At 48.0% G+C, this 15,458-nt stretch overlaps 1 protein-coding gene across 1 annotated transcript in view; it reads left to right on the top strand.

The window, feature by feature from the left end:
* The first annotated feature begins 3,602 nt into the window (after nucleotides 1–3,602).
* The window catches only part of LOC101708584 (proton-coupled amino acid transporter 3), a 33,998-nt gene continuing 22,142 nt past the window's right edge, over nucleotides 3,603–15,458 (top strand). The window contains 3 exon segments of the mRNA XM_087194659.1: nucleotides 3,603–9,418; nucleotides 10,944–11,238; nucleotides 13,696–13,784. Coding sequence (XP_087050785.1) covers nucleotides 9,303–9,418; nucleotides 10,944–11,238; nucleotides 13,696–13,784 — 500 coding nt within the window. The 5' untranslated portion in view covers nucleotides 3,603–9,302.

Below are 15,458 nucleotides of genomic sequence, written 5' to 3'. Positions count from 1 at the left end.
TTTTGTTGTTGTTGTCTATTCCTTTTTCTTTCCATCTCTCGCTTTCCATTACACTGAGAACTTTCCCATGGAAGGTTCTGGATCCTTCTCTACTGTTCTTTGGTAATTGATGAGCTAAGTTTCATACCTTGGGTGGCCTGTACAAGGAGAAGCCACCAGGGGGCTCCAAATGGTAGCAATTGGCAGAAGGAAGTGAGCAAGGGCAGGCCATGCTTCGCAGACAGGGGGTTTCCCCATTTCCTGACCGATATAAAGACCTAACCCACAATTCAGCAAGGTGTCCAAAACTCCAGCATCGAGATGGATGGGGCCGTGAGGAGCCATGTGAGCTGCAAGTCTTAGACAGAAAGGAGCCACCATGTCAAAGTTAAGGGCAATGAAGTTTCCAAGCCACTGGATAAAGCAGTAGCTCAGCTCAAAGATTCTATAGAAGCAGATGTGCTCAGGGCACGAAGTAGTAGATACAGACATTATCTGAATAGACTTTGTCTTGTAATCCTTGCAACAATCATTCTGGATTACTACCTACTGTGTGCCAAGCATAATGAAAAGATTGGAAAATTGCCCATGAATTCCTCTTGACAATGTGACCACATCGCTCCTTAAACCAAGAGATGAGATGAAGTCCATATCTCTGCCCCTTAAATCTGACCGTCACCTTGTAACTTGCTTTGGCCAAATGAGACAACAAGAAATATGGAAGAAAGGGTTCGGTGAAGGCTGCATGGAGATTTGCATCTCTGAGACCACCAAGTGAAAAGGCCTGGGCCAGCTTACTGTGGAGTCAAAACTAATCATCCCATCTGAGCCCTGCAGCCTAGAACAACCAGCTTGTCAACTTCCAGATGGCCCAACGAAGTCATCCTGGACAATCACCAGCTCTAGTCAAGTGGAACCAAACCCTACGAATTGTGCAGAAGGGGGCTGGGGGCGAAACCAAATGGTACAGGATGTGCTCAATGTGCGCAGGACCAAAAGTGTGCAGGTAAAACCCTAAATCGTGAGGAATAAGAAAAGTCTGTGGTCTCAATTCAGAAGATGTGCTTTTTGCAGCAAAAGTTCACTGTTAATGTGACTTTTGCTAAAGAGGCTACACTGATGAATGAGAACAGACTCAAGCAGCTAGTCTTCTGTCCACTAGAGAAGAGGCCCTCTTGCACCCTGTCCCTGACATTCCACTGTCTGTTCTCCTGGCTGACCCTGGCTTGAGCTCGGGCCAGGTGATCGGAGACACCACTCCAGCCTTTAGGGTGGTGACTGCTCTCTGCTTTCCCACCCATTTCTACACCCAGGGAAACGCACCTAGGTGACAGAGACGGCCGATGTCCAGCCCAGGTGGGGCACAGGGAAGACTGGACGTGCATGCTGAGTTAGCCGGGACAGTGACTCATGTTGGTCATTACCCAGGGCAGGATGATGCTTCTGAGAACTTACAGCATCCTAAACTGTGACCCATTGGCAAGGGAGTCAAGGACGGGTGATTCATTAGCCCCAAGCACCATTTAGTAAATGCCAGTGGTGGGCCTCAAGAGCACGCCAGACGTGGGGAGTGAGAAAAATGGCGGAGAAGAATGGACATGAAAAGTGTTTGGATGCTGGGGAGCATCAGAAGGCCACCAGGGAAACCGCCCTGGTAACCAGCCTGAAATGTTCTTCCCATGGGTCACCTGTCCCTCCACCAAATGCCAATTTTGGAGCACAGTGTGAGGAAAAACTGCATTGCAGCCTGGATGAAACACTCCTTTGTTTGGATCAAGTAAGAGTACAAGTCTGATTTAGTAAGAAGCATTGGTAAATATTTGGAGGTATACTTTTGTTACATCAAGTAAAAAGAACAACTAATTCTAACTGTAGATGTAATAACAAGTAGAAGCCTTCGAGGGCTTGCCCTGGTCAGTGGTTAAGACTTATTTTTTTATGTCACCAGCACAAGATTATTGGACAACTTGTAGATCACAAATGCTCCCTCGAATTCATCAGAACAATCCTATTCCAACTTGCCAGGAACTGCGGTTGTTTTAGCTAGATGTAGCCGTCAAGAATGAAACACTTCTCAAAACTGCACTGTCCAAAAGTGAAGCCACGGCACATGAGACCGCTAATTTCTTTCAGACTTTCAGACTTTCAGATAGCCAGTTTTCACCAAGTATTTGTCTCCAATTTCACCTTACTTTAATATTAACTTATGGTAAACAGGATGATGATTAACATTAGCCATTTCTCCAACTACAACTTTGAAATAATCGAAGTGGACAATTAAGCTCATCTCATCAAAATATTCATTGAATCAGCTTGTAAAAATGTCTTCAATAAACTGAGCTTTGAGGCAGAACAAAAAATAGAAAAATTTTAAACCCCTCTAACCCAAGCACCAAAAACAGAAGCTGAGAAATTACTGACAGGGCTTTTGCAATGGAAAATCCTGAGATTTTAAGCACTGTGACTACAGAAGGCAGGTTGGCTTAGTGAGAAAATTTTCCTTTATAAAAAAGACAACAACACTGTACTTTATTTTTGGGCACTTATTCAGTATCTCACAGATCCTTAACAGGTTTGAGGTAGGTTAAATATTAGCATTGCAGTCTACAAATTAAAACCCAAGCAGGCTCCCTGTCATTGTCACGAACCCCAGGAGTCCCCTCATGGTCAGGAACAATGCATCTCTCTGCCTGTCTTGGCTGAGGTTTGGATTTAGTGGTGACAGCTTACAAATGTTTATGTAAAAACCAAAGACTAGGTACGATAAACCTGACTTTGGGATATTTTAATTCTTAAATCAACAGCAGGTATACACATTGGGGAATAATGTATTCTCACTGCAAATACTGCGTTTATGTATCATCGACCCTTAGAATCAGAAAGGAGCACAGTACTGACTTCATTGCTTTCCTGCTCCGGGGGTGGGCAGGGCGAGAGCAGACGCTGGGTCCCAGGCGCCAGCCAGTACGATCTGGGAGCAGAGGAGCGCAGCTACACAAAGGGGGCCAAGACCCAGACAAGATGCCTGCATCCCAAAGAGAGGAGGGGAGGGGAGGCCTTGTGTGAGTCAGAGATGAAGAGCAAAGGGTACCATCGCTGGCTACTGACCCCCCGTCGTGCCACAGCCTCCCAGCTCCGAAAAGGAGCTCTCGGTGTGTGCCAGCAATGACTTACGGCTCTCGCTAATTAGATCAACCAAAAGCAAAATCAAATGGCATTCATAAAAGTGGCACCCGCAGACACTAACATCCAAATACTTTAATGGCAGTTTTCCCTGTCATGAGAGTCACCCTAATCATCACAGTTCTCTTAGCTCATCAAAGTCCTCCAGATCATCCACCAGCACTCAGTTCATCCCCACAGAGACTCCTGGGCCAGTCCTCTCAACTAGTTGTTCCATTATAAAGTTCCTTTTATTTAAACAATTGTCAAGTATTACTCATAATACAGGATTGAGCGATCAATTAACAACTGGGAAATTAGAAGGAAAACACCGTTAGTGTGTCACAAAACACAAGTGTAGAGTAAGGGTTCAGACCCCGGGGCTTTCATAGCCACCGAGCAGCCCAAGACCGGGAGTCAAAGGAGCAGAGGAAAAGGAAAAAGCCAGGGCGGGGAGGGTGGGGGTGGAAGGCAGAGTATGGAAGCCTTTTATTCTATGTGCCCAAGGGTGGTGTGGAAGCAAAATGTGTCTACATTTAAAGGTTCATAGAAATCATATGAACTGCAACTTTCACAAGAGTCAAAAGGAAATGTTCTGCACAGGACAAAGATGTGCCTAAGCCACGTATCACATGTGCACAAGGCCAGTGAATGTCACGGATGTGAGGAACAAAAAGCTTCATTGTACGGCCCAAGACTGCAAATTGCTGTCATTACACAAAAGCTGCAATGACAGAGTTTTGTGTGGCAGCTTTTGTGCTTCAGGGTGACACATTATATACTTCCTAATATGTGAAAATAATGCAGGTACTTGTGAAATGTTGGCAAAACTACTGTATTTACAAAAATGGCACAGAAGTGAATCCAGCAGTCGATGCACCTGCATACTTCATCCACATATTGCAAGGGGAGTGGCCTAACACACAGACCTGAGCAAGAATGCAGCCTTCGGGGACAGCTGGTAAGCACTGAGTCCCGGAAGTTACACCGGAAGGGCAAACAGTGGCCAAGTAACCTGCTATGGTTAATGCTGAGACAGGTTTAAAGCCATTCAAGTGCATGCACATCTCCAGAGTTCCCATCTCTCCCTGTTTGATTATGTGGCCTTTCTTCTAACTTGCGATTAAACTTCTGCTTTACAAAATCCTAGAGGAAAATACAGGAAAAATCTCTATACAACAGAGGTTATGTGACACAGGAGAAACATACAAAGATATCCCTGAGATGAAGGAAGGAGAGCAGAAATGAAACAATAGAACTGGCTTGTTGCTTGCTGGGGTCCGGCGACACACAGCTGTGTCCAGGCAGAGGACAGACGGCGCGTGCTGCTCACAAGTCGCCTCGGCCTCCACACGTCTGTGCCCCACGCCGGCAGCTCACACTGCTACCCGCAAGGCTGTCGATGAAAGGAAAAGTGTCGAAGCGGCAGATTAAGGCGGGGCAAAGGGAACTAGCGGGTCGTGCGGCTCAGCTGTCAGCCGCCAGCCTGCTGGTGACAAGGGGCGGCGAGGCCCCGTGCAGCCCCTGGCCCTTCACCTTTGCCTTGGCCACGCTGTACTCCCCAGAAGCAATCGTTTCCTTAAAACATCGGAACCTCCGGGCTTTTGTGCCAGGTGAGGGTACCTTGCTGTTAGTTCTGCTTCTTCAGCTTCTCCGGGCCGCTCACTGGGTCGCTGCAGCTTCATTTCCTTCTGCTCCTGGGCGATGCCGCCTGGCGCCCTGCGAGACCTCGTGCGGCCCCTGCAGGCGAGACCCGGAAGTGGCGCTGCCCTGACCCCTCGACCCCACCCTGGGAGCCAATCTACTTCCTCTTCGCGCCTAAATATTTAAAATTAAACATTCACCACACTCTCCTATCACCCCTTGAATTTAAAGTTTTGCACTTTTAAGAAGCATTGAAAAAAGTAAATGATTATTTTCAACTGGAAATAAATATTTGCAGACTATGTGGAGCCAAAAAAGGGTAAACACCTAAATGCACACACACAAACACACACACACGCACCCCTTAATAGCTGCCACACTTAAAAAATAGAAAAGTCAAGGGCCGCGGATTTAACTCAGTGGTGCCCCACCTGCCTTACAAGCGCAAGGTCTTGAGTTCGATCCTCAGTACCAGGAAAAAAAAAAATAGAAAAATGGCAAAAACACAAACGGGCAGTACACAAGAGGAAAAAGTGCACAAATCATGTAAGATGTTCACCTTCAGAAGTAACCAAATAATTCAAAATTACAGCAACAGTGAAGCATTTTACTTATCACGTGGCTAAACATTTTAAAGATTAATAACAATTATCATTGGCAGACTACGGGGAAATTGATCCCCATTTTGGGGTAAGAGTACATTGGACATAAGTTTTCTGGAGGGAAATATGAGTCAAAGTTGACATTAAGATTATTTGATGTGGGCCGGGGATTTAGCTCAGTGGTTCCGCCGTCTGCTGCGCAAGCGCAAGGACCGAGTTCGATCCCCGGTACCAAAAAAAAAAGATAATTTGATCTAACAATCCTAATACTACATCCTAAGGCAAAGATGCATCAGATGAGTGCCAGAGGCATATTTCTAAGGCGACTCAGCGAAGTACTGTCTATATAAAACATTGAAAATGAAATGTCCCAAACATCAAATAGGAAGGGTTTTATCAAACCGAATAAGGCACAAAAAAATGACTACACATGGAAACAAATGGAACTCTTAATAATTGCTGATGGGAATGCTGCTGCTGAAAACAATTTGCAGTTTGATATAAATTTTAAAATACACTTACAGGGGCCGGGGATTTAGCTCAGTGGCACCGTGCCTGCCTTGCAGGTGCAAGGTCCTGAGTTTGATCCCCAGTACCGCAAAAACATAAAAATACATTTACAGTATGACCAAGTAAACCTACTCTTAAACCATACAATCAATCAATAGCACTCCTAAATCTTTGCCAGGTAAATAAAAGCTTTCGGCCACACGAAGTGCCATACAGGAATGTTTATAGGAAGTGTATTCACTGTCACTCAACACTACAAATAATCCAGATGTGCATGAAGTGAATGAATAAGCACACTGCGGTGCATCCCAGCTATGGGATGCTGGGGACCAGCCATGATAATGCATAGACTGGTGGGGCCCAGACTACAGGCCCTGCAGTCCCAGGCCGGTGTTGACTTGCTGTGCTCAGGAATAGAGAAGTATACAAAAGGCTGCAGATTTCCTGGCTATGTGGGAAAGCCATAATCAGTGCTCCTGAGGCAGGGCAGCATCTGCTGAGGGCACACAAAATGCAGGCATCCTGGTGCAGGGAGGGACCTCAGCTTGTTCCCTTTGAGATGCTAACCTTGTTCCCCATCTTGCTCCCCCCATCTACTGCAGCTGCTCTTCCTAGAAAAGTACACTACCCCTTCCCCTGCACTTCTTGCTGAATAACAAAAGCAGGTCCACCGTGGAGTTTGTAGAGTCTGTCCACTAGAGTCAGGCTTATCCTGGTCCCCCTTGTACCTTGAATATTGTCTCTGTCTCTTTCTTTTATTCCCTGTCATCCTTCCTACAGGTATTCGAGGGTCTGATCAGCCCCGGACAATGTGACATTACACAGCTCTAATAAGGGATAAATCTGCTGTTGGTCTCAACAACATGGGTGAATCTCAGCCGCACTGTGCTGAGGGACAGCTGCTGACTGAGAGCTCGTATATTGCCTGAGTGCATTCATACAGCATTCTGGAAAAGGCCAGGCTGGTGGGATGGGAGGCAATAGTGGCTACGAGGAGCTGAGTGCTGTGGGGATGCAGAGGATGGAGGGAACCTCCTGAAAGGATTCCGCAGACTGTGATGTAAGTTCCGAGACATGCATCTCCGGAGCTCACTGAACTCTACTCTTTTCCTGGATGTAAATTATTCCTCAATCAATCCGCTTTCTGAATACAACACTCTCTAACCCTCCTCAGGACCCTGTCCAGATCCCAGGTAAACCAGCATCCACGTCCACCACGCTGGCAGAAAGGCGGCCCCAGACAGTGCTCGGGTGACAGCGTCCATAGATTGGGGGTGTTCTCTGGCGCCTCTTTTTCTTTTCCACCCCACCTCTCAGCTTCCCTTTTAAAAGCCCAGACTTTGATCCCTCCTTACCTGTCAATGTCATCCTGCTGTCTGTCTCCCAGAGCCCTGCAAGAGCCCCTGGGACTGTGGCAGTGGTCTCCTAACTGGCCTTGCTTTGCCTTTGCCCCTTTCAACCTGATCCCAATAAAATGGCCAGAGAGAGCCGTTACCCTGTGCTCAAATTCCTCCATGGCCGGAAAGTGAAACCAAAGCATTATCCCAGTGGCCTACCCAACCCGCTCCACACCTTCCCTCTTCCACTGCATCTCTAACTGTGTTTCTGGTGTGACCTTGTAATTTATCATCCAAACAAGGGGACTTCCAGTAGTGAAAGGAGGCACCAGGGCCACCGGCACTAACCCAGAATTTCCTGGGTGAACCAGACACATGCTCACTCTACTTTTGTGCACTCCAAGCCAGCCACATGTTGTTACTGCTCCTGAAACACCCTACATCCTCTCCCGCCTCAGGACCCCGGCACTTACCATTTATTTGAAGTTTCTGACCCAGGCACACGTGTGGCTTGCTCACTTATCTTACTCAAACCTCTCCCCAGATGCCACTTTCTCAGGGAGGCCCTCTTGCTACCTGTGTTAGTCAGGCTTCGGTCATTGTAACAAAATACCAGAGACGGTCAACTGAAAAGGAAGACAGGTTTTTTGACTCACAGTTTCAGAGGTTTCCGTCCATGGTTGCTTGGCCCTGTCATCTCTGGCCTGTGGTGAGGCAAACATCAAAGCAGGGAGCACAGTGTAGAGCAAAGCCAAAGCCACTCACTGCTCACAGGACAGCAGGAAGTAGAGAGGAAGGGGGCTCAGGCCAATATCCACTCCAGGGACCTCACTTCTTCCCATCAGGCTCCAGGCTCCTAAAGGGGCCATCACCCCCCAGTAGCACCATGAGCTGGAGACCAAGCCTTAAAACATGAGCTTTCGGGGGACAGATAAGATCCAAACTTCAACACTACCCAGTTTAAACTTTAACCCCTCCCCCTAGCCAGCATGCCCCATTTCTCTCTGGTACTTATTACCAACTGACATATTCTCTTTCTCTTCTCTGACTTTTTTTCCCACAGCATCTCCTTATGTTGCCCAGGTTGGTGTCAAACTTCTGGGCTCACACAGCCCTCCTGTCTCAGCCTCCTGAGTAGCTGGGACTACAAGTACATGTCTCAGGCCCAGGTTAACCTACTCTTGACAAATTCTTTGTCACCTGTCCTCCCTAGACTCCACCAGACTATAAAATTGATGTGAAGAAATTGTAGATTTTCTACATTAACATATTTCTAGCACAGAGAACAATTCCTAGCATATATTATGTGCCCAATAAATATTTTTGGAACAAATGATTTTCTTTTTTTTGAGGCAAGGTCTCGCTTTGGAGCCCAGGCTGGCCTCTAACTCACAGTGATCCTCCTGCCTCTGCCTCCCAAGTGCTGGGATTACAGGCATGTGCCACCACTCCTGGCTGAACAAATGATTTTTAAAAATTAACTCGAACTCCCTTCCACATAGTTGACTCGAACTCCTTCCATACACTCCTCCTAGGCAGAAGTTCTGCACAGGTGGCATCTGGGTTAGACATCACGAGCCATTCTTCACCCCACACAGAGAAGCTGGTGCTGGAGGACTCCTTTGGGGCCACCCTGGCTTCCTGGGGTTCTGAGCAGCTTGTCAGCCAGGCAACCTCCATTGTGAGGTCACTCAGGTTTCCTCCTCACAGAGCCAGCTCAGCATGGAGTCTGGGCCTGCAGCCCAGCACCAGCGCCTCCAGGCAAATGCTTCCTTCTCCCTCCCAGCAGCAAGGGCTCAACTGGGAAAATCTGAGAGCCCACGAGTCCTGGACAGGACCTGAGCCCCCGAGGGGCTGTGGACCATCGGAGAAGAGACTGTCCTAAGACCCTCCGGGCACCAGCTCGTCCTGCCCCCTCTTCCCCAACTCGAATGCTCCAGGGCTCAGCCAGGGCCAGGCACCCTCAAGAATCCTGGATTTGCAGCATGGTCGGTCTGGAGAAGAACCCACCCTCAGCTGGTCCCAGGCTGTCATAGAGCACAGCCTCGAGCTTCTGCCACCCACCGCCATGTCGAAGACATCCCTGCTTGGACAGGCCCACAGCAGCCCGCTGGACTTGGACAGCCGGCCCAGGACCCCTGTGGCAAGTGGTTTCTTGCTGGTGAAGCCAGCTCATTGTCCTGAGTAGATCCTCTCTTTCAGTGCCACCTGCTCTTCAGGACCCAAGAAGGTTGATCTTGTGGCTCTGCAGGGTACCCTCATGTCCCCTAGAACCCAGATAGAACAGCCACCCCTAACATGGGCTGCTGGATTCCAGGAGCAATTTCCCATCTTAGGCTGAAGGCTCTTTTTTCTTTCTTCCATTTTAGACTCTCTGTCTTTCTCTCTCTCTCTCTCTCTCTCTCTCTCTCTCTCTCTCTCTCTCTCTCTCTCTCTCTCTCTCCCCCCTTTCCCCCTCCTCCAGGAAACATAAGGACATAAAGTCACCTTGTAATTCCATGTCCTACTTTTTCTGTCCCCCAAATGGAACTTTTTCTCTAGGACTTTACTGCCAGCAAGACTGTTATATAGTGATCAGATTGGGTAGTACCCATGAGCTGTGATGACACTGTGACAATACTCAGTGTTGATAAGCATACTGGGAAATGCCTGCTTTTGTGGAAGAATCAAATTAGTACCTCTCTGAATGACAGTGTTTTATGTCAAATCCTAAAATATCATTTGTATAAAGCATACAGCTACTTATTTGGCATGTCCTATCTTGGAAAGTGCACACACGTTACACATACATGTACATAGGTAACCAAAAGCAGCAGCTACCTGTGGGGAAGGAAATTGGGAGGCTGAGAGACAGAAGAGAGAGATTTCTATTCATTACACATTATTATTCATTATTGTGCTTTGCTTTTAACTTTTGAATTTCTTATTGTTATTCCCTAATTTTGTTCTTCAGTATAATTAAATAAAAATAAATGTATCTTTTTATCAATTATGCCATTTCTAGGAATTTTTCTAAGGTTTCAGTGCCTTGGCCTGAGAGGAAAGCAGATCTCTAGGGGCTCCTCGAGGTCCGCTTCACCTCCCCAAATGACGAGGCCCGGGGGGTAGGCAGCTGATGGGCTCCCCAGTCAGTAACAGAGCAGGTTAGTGGCAAAACCAGAACTCCGAGTGGGGCTTCTGCCTCGGAATTCAATGCTTTTGCACTCACTTTTCAGTTCAGTTCCTTTTCTGACTCCTTTCTCATGATCCTGCCCCCACCCCCTCCGCAATCTGCATCAGCACCTCTGTGAAGAGCACTTAGAATCTGGGTGCCTAGCACCCTGCTGGGCACGTAGTAAAATAGCAATTATTAAAGCAGTAACTTATATCTGTATCCAATGCATAGCATGGATATATTATATAACAACACACGGGTGAGTTAAAACTGACCTAGTGCCAATAAATATTCTGTAAATTGCAGCCCTTCTTACTAATCTTTTCATTGTCTATCTGATTGCTAGGCGTGTAGGAGGGCTCAATAAATAACATTTGAGTGAATAAATCATGAAAGAAATGATTAGATGGGGCCGGGGATTTACCTCAATGGCGCTATGCCTGCTTCGCAAGAGCAAAGTCCAGAGTTCGATCCCAGGTGTGTGTGTAGGGGGGTTGGTGATTTGATGAATTAATGAACCGACTGGCACTAGGGCATTCTCCAGGATTGTAGCAGTCTTTATCCCCATTTTCTTTGGAGCCTGGGGTGCGTGCGTTCGGTGATGACTGAGCAACACGCACGCGCACTAGTCCTGATCCGGGTCTCGGCCTCCTCCCGGCAGGCACTGCGGCGGCGCGCACGCTCACAGGCTGGCCGGCTGCCCTCGCGCTGCCCTCGCCTTGCCCTGACAGGATGCCTTATCTCCTCTTCCCTCCACACCCCGGCGCAGACTCTGATCCACCTGCTGAAGTGCAGCGTCGGCGCTGGGCTCCTGGGGCTTCCCCTGGCAGTAAAAAACGCCGGCCTGTTGGTAAGAGGCCTCCGCGGGCGGGAACCAGCTTCGCCCACTGTGGGGGGACAGTCGGGTCTCTAGGGCCTTTGAACTGTGAGCAGAGGGCAGTTTGGGGGTGCCTGCTGCGTGGGAAGCGTGCCTATCAGTTTGGGGGTGCCGGCTGCGGAGGGAACCGTGCCTATCAGTGCCCCGGAGCTGGACTCGGCGTCCCCGAAGGCACACGGCCCCAACACACGAGCGCAGCGCGGCCTCCACTCACTCACACCTGCAGCCGGTGCTGCGGAGACGGGGTGTGTGACCCTCTTCAAGGCATTTGATGGCGCGTGACAAGGGCTTGGCCGTGAGCTAGGGGTCCCTAGGGCCCCCTCCCCCTGCACCTGCAGGCTGTCTCCTGGGCCTCACCTAATCCCTGCCTTCTGCCTTTTGAAATCTGCCTCCTCTCTCGGCTGTACTGTTTCCTATGAATATGAATACTGCTCTCACCTTATATTTCTCTCACCCAAAATTCTTAAAGGTGAGACGTGTTTATTTTTTCAATAGACCCTTCTTCCTAATTTAATTGAAGGCTGTGGGGACAGGAATTGTCTGATTTCCCTTCACATCTCACCGTAGGAGGCGCTGTACACAGGAAGCCCCTGTTAACATAGTTGAGTTGAATTCATACCAATATATATTTCCACCCAGCAGCACCAAGCTTCCCTTCTCCTCGGGCCTGTTAGTGGCTCCCATTTCTAAGGAAGGCACATCCAGACCCTTGCTTCTGCCATGACTTCTGCCCTGCAGTGGTTCCAGCCCAGCAGTGGGACTCACCCTTTGGAGTCCTCTGAGTTCCAAACGGCCTGCAGAGGAGCACCAGAACCACCTGGCCTCCATCTGGACCATCCTTGCCTGGGTGGTGTGGGCATCTTAAGATGGCTCTTTTAGACTTCAAATTTTCCTCCTAGGAGTTGTTGAGTGATTTCCTTACCCTCCATCTCCCCCCAGAACCCTTGACCCTGATCCAGTTGAGAGAGATTTACTGTGCATCTACTATGTACATCCTTAGGCCCTGGGAGTATAGAAATGAACCAGACAAGAAAAACTCTGCCCATGGAGGCTCCATGCGAGTGAAGTCTAGTGATGCTCTTGATCCTTCACTTGTTTCTTTGTGACAGGTAATGTTGTCTTGGGGCACAAGCATCCAAAACAGAGCCACTGGGAGTGTCCTTCTTTTTGCCTTTCTGGTCTCATCTGGAAGATTGTTATTATTCATAACTGGCCACACCTTTTTACAGGAATGTTGTTAAACATAAGAGCAGTGATCCTCAATTGAGATGATTTTGTGCAAACCCCCCCCCCCCCCACTACAATGACTAGAGATGTCCATGACTGTCACAGCCTGGGGGAGGTCACTGACAGCCAGTGGGTGGAGGCACGGGGACACTGCTCCCCATCCCACAGCACACAGCACAGCTTCTTACAGCCAAAGCTCAGCTGCTGCACAGTGTCAGTAGGGCCCTCCATGCTATGCATGCAGTAAAGGAAGGAAACTTGGTCCTAGAAAGAACCTTGGTCTTCAAGTATCTGAGAGGAGGTGAGGGCTAGTGATAGAGGAAAAACTTAACTCCCCACTTATCGGATGTCAGGGATGTTGAGTCCGTGTTCCCCAAATGTGAAAGATTGAAAGAAGAGGTTAAGAGTAGAAACAGTTATTAAGAGAAAGCTCCTCAGAAACAGGGGTGCTGAGTGGGGGCCACCAAAGCCCTTCCTCAGGGGTCTTTTATACAGCAGAGTCATGACATGGGTACAACCTGGGTCAGACTACAATCAACCTAGAGGGCTACAAGTATATAGCCACTTAGGTAATATTGATCCAATAGGGAAACAAGTCACATAGTACATAGGAAGAACAAGGAATTCTCAGAAAGGGAGGGGAGTATGGGCCCAGGTGTTCAGGTCCCCACCCATGTGTCTAGTGCCTGTCTAGGCCCACTGGTTAATCACGGTATAAGCCTAAATTGCCATTTATCTCTAGGGAGGCTGCAGCCCTGGCTGGTATTGCTTCCATTCTGAGGCCTGGCTCTCTTGGGATTTACTTCAGGCCACAATTCTGATGTCTGTAATTTTTTTTGTGCTGACTTCCTTGAGGGCCCAATCCCTGTCTGACAGCATATTAATTTCTATCTAACCTAGCTGTTGATACTACTACAGTGTATAAAGGAATTAAAATTGCCCTGAAGGACTCCAGTAGGCTAGAACTGGAGGCATATGAGAAAAGACAGCCTTGTGGGGAGATGGTAAGCTCTCCATCACTGGAGGAATCCTGGCAGAGGTTAAGCAGCCACTTTGCAGTGGTCCTGGGATGGGCATGCAGACCTGCAGGGCCCCCAGGACCTTCAGCAGGGTCTCTTGTCCCAGAGGCAGCTTTATTCTGTAGGGAGAGGGCTAGGGAGGGGTGAGATGGGCTGGCAGCTCATGGCTGCCTCCTCTCCACAGGTTGGGCCCCTCAGCCTGCTGGCCATCGGGATCCTCACAGTGCACTGCACGGTCGTCCTGCTGAACTGTGCACAGCACCTCACACACAGGTTAGAGCCCTCTTCTCCCTCATCCCAGAGATGTTGAGCTCCCCTTGACTGCTGGCCTGATGAACGGGGCCCCTCTCCAGCTCCTGCCCCAACTGCAGTGCATCCTAAACATGGTGGAGGGGTGGGGAGAATTCCAAGTAGATATTCTTGGTCCAGACTTAGTGAGCTACAAGGGCTCACCAGGGTTTTGTGCCCCCTGAGCCTGGTCCCTGGAAGCTCAAACATGATAGAAGATGCAGAAGCACCCTCTGAACTGCCAGGTAAATGCAAGATGCTTAGACATCTGCTTTTCCTTATAATCTCCTGACCCCTTGCCAGGGTAATTGGTTCCAGGCAAACCCCTTTCAGGACAAGTTATTAAAAGTGACAAACGGGCCGGGGATTTAGCTCAGAGGGCTGTTGATTTAGCTCAGTGGTTTCGCTGCCTGCTGCGCAAGTGTAAGGACCCGAGTTCGATCCCGGGTACCTAAAAAAAAAAAAAGTGACAAACATAGTTAACAATGAAAGGAATCATTTACACTGACTTCAGTCATTAAAAGTACACATAACACTCAAGCTTTATCCATTTGAAACTGTAATACAAAAACAATCTCAGAAAGAAAAGACACAATGGAATACTACTCAGCCACAAAAAAAGAATGTGATCCTGTCATTTGCTGCTGCATGGATAGAGCCGGAGATCAGTATGTTGAGTGAAACAAGCCAGACACAGAAAGACAAACACCACACGTTCTCATACGTTTACGGAAACCATTAAGTCGACCACAGAGAAGTACAGAACAGAACATGTCCATGGGCTGGGAACAGGTAGAGGAAGGAGGAACAGCAAAAATTAAGAAGGACTCTTAGGGCCTGGACCGGTGCTGGAGAGAGGGAGAGAAAACCAGGGAAAGAGGAACCGAAAGTGGAAGTGTGGATGGTACGATCCGTGAATGCAGAGAATCCCACTGATCTGAATAATTAGCATGTGTTGATGATTATAATAATTTATTAAAAGAAGATGAAAGACAGTTGCAATGAAAACAAATAGTGCTAATGAGATCCATGGGCCTCAGTGCTCCCAAAGCCTAAAGCCAGATCTGCATAGCCCTGACAGGCACACTGGAGTACAGGCCCAGCTAACTGGAGCACCCTTCGGCGCAGGATACGCTTTCTGGAGCTTCTCATCCAGCAGTTACACCTGGGCATTCTCCACAGCCCCTCTCTGAGCTTTGCCAGTGCTTCTCTTCTACTTCTCATGCAGAGTTTTCAGACTGATGGCCTAAGAGCCAACTGCAGGCTTCAGGTAGATTTTTGAGGACGTTCACAGTTTGGGGTTTTTTTTTTGAGCCGATATTTAAAAACCTGGAGATTTTACATTAAAAATGTTTTTTTAATTTTTATTTTTTATTAGCACATGTTTGGAGTACCTATTGATTGCATTCATGTGGGGAATTGGTACGTGTACATAACACATCTCAGTTCTCTTTCTCCCTTCCCCTCCCCCCTTCACCAGATCAGATTCATTTATTTATTTTAAGTCCTTATAAAGTTAATTATACATACAGATTAACAACCCAAGTAATAGGCCAAAAAATATGTAAAACACATAAGACAATACTAAATCATGGTGCACTTTTAGAAACATTGTCCATACTGTATTACAGTTTTTTTTAAAGTTTTTTTCTGCCTAGT

This window comes from Heterocephalus glaber, unplaced genomic scaffold (genome assembly GCF_053883595.1).
Source record: "Heterocephalus glaber isolate CG9 unplaced genomic scaffold, H.glaber_assembly_v1.0 deba00001606, whole genome shotgun sequence".
In the NCBI taxonomy this organism is placed as follows: domain Eukaryota; kingdom Metazoa; phylum Chordata; class Mammalia; order Rodentia; family Bathyergidae; genus Heterocephalus; species Heterocephalus glaber.
Note: the sequence above shows the minus strand (reverse complement) of the source record. Positions and strands in the feature narration are given on the sequence as shown.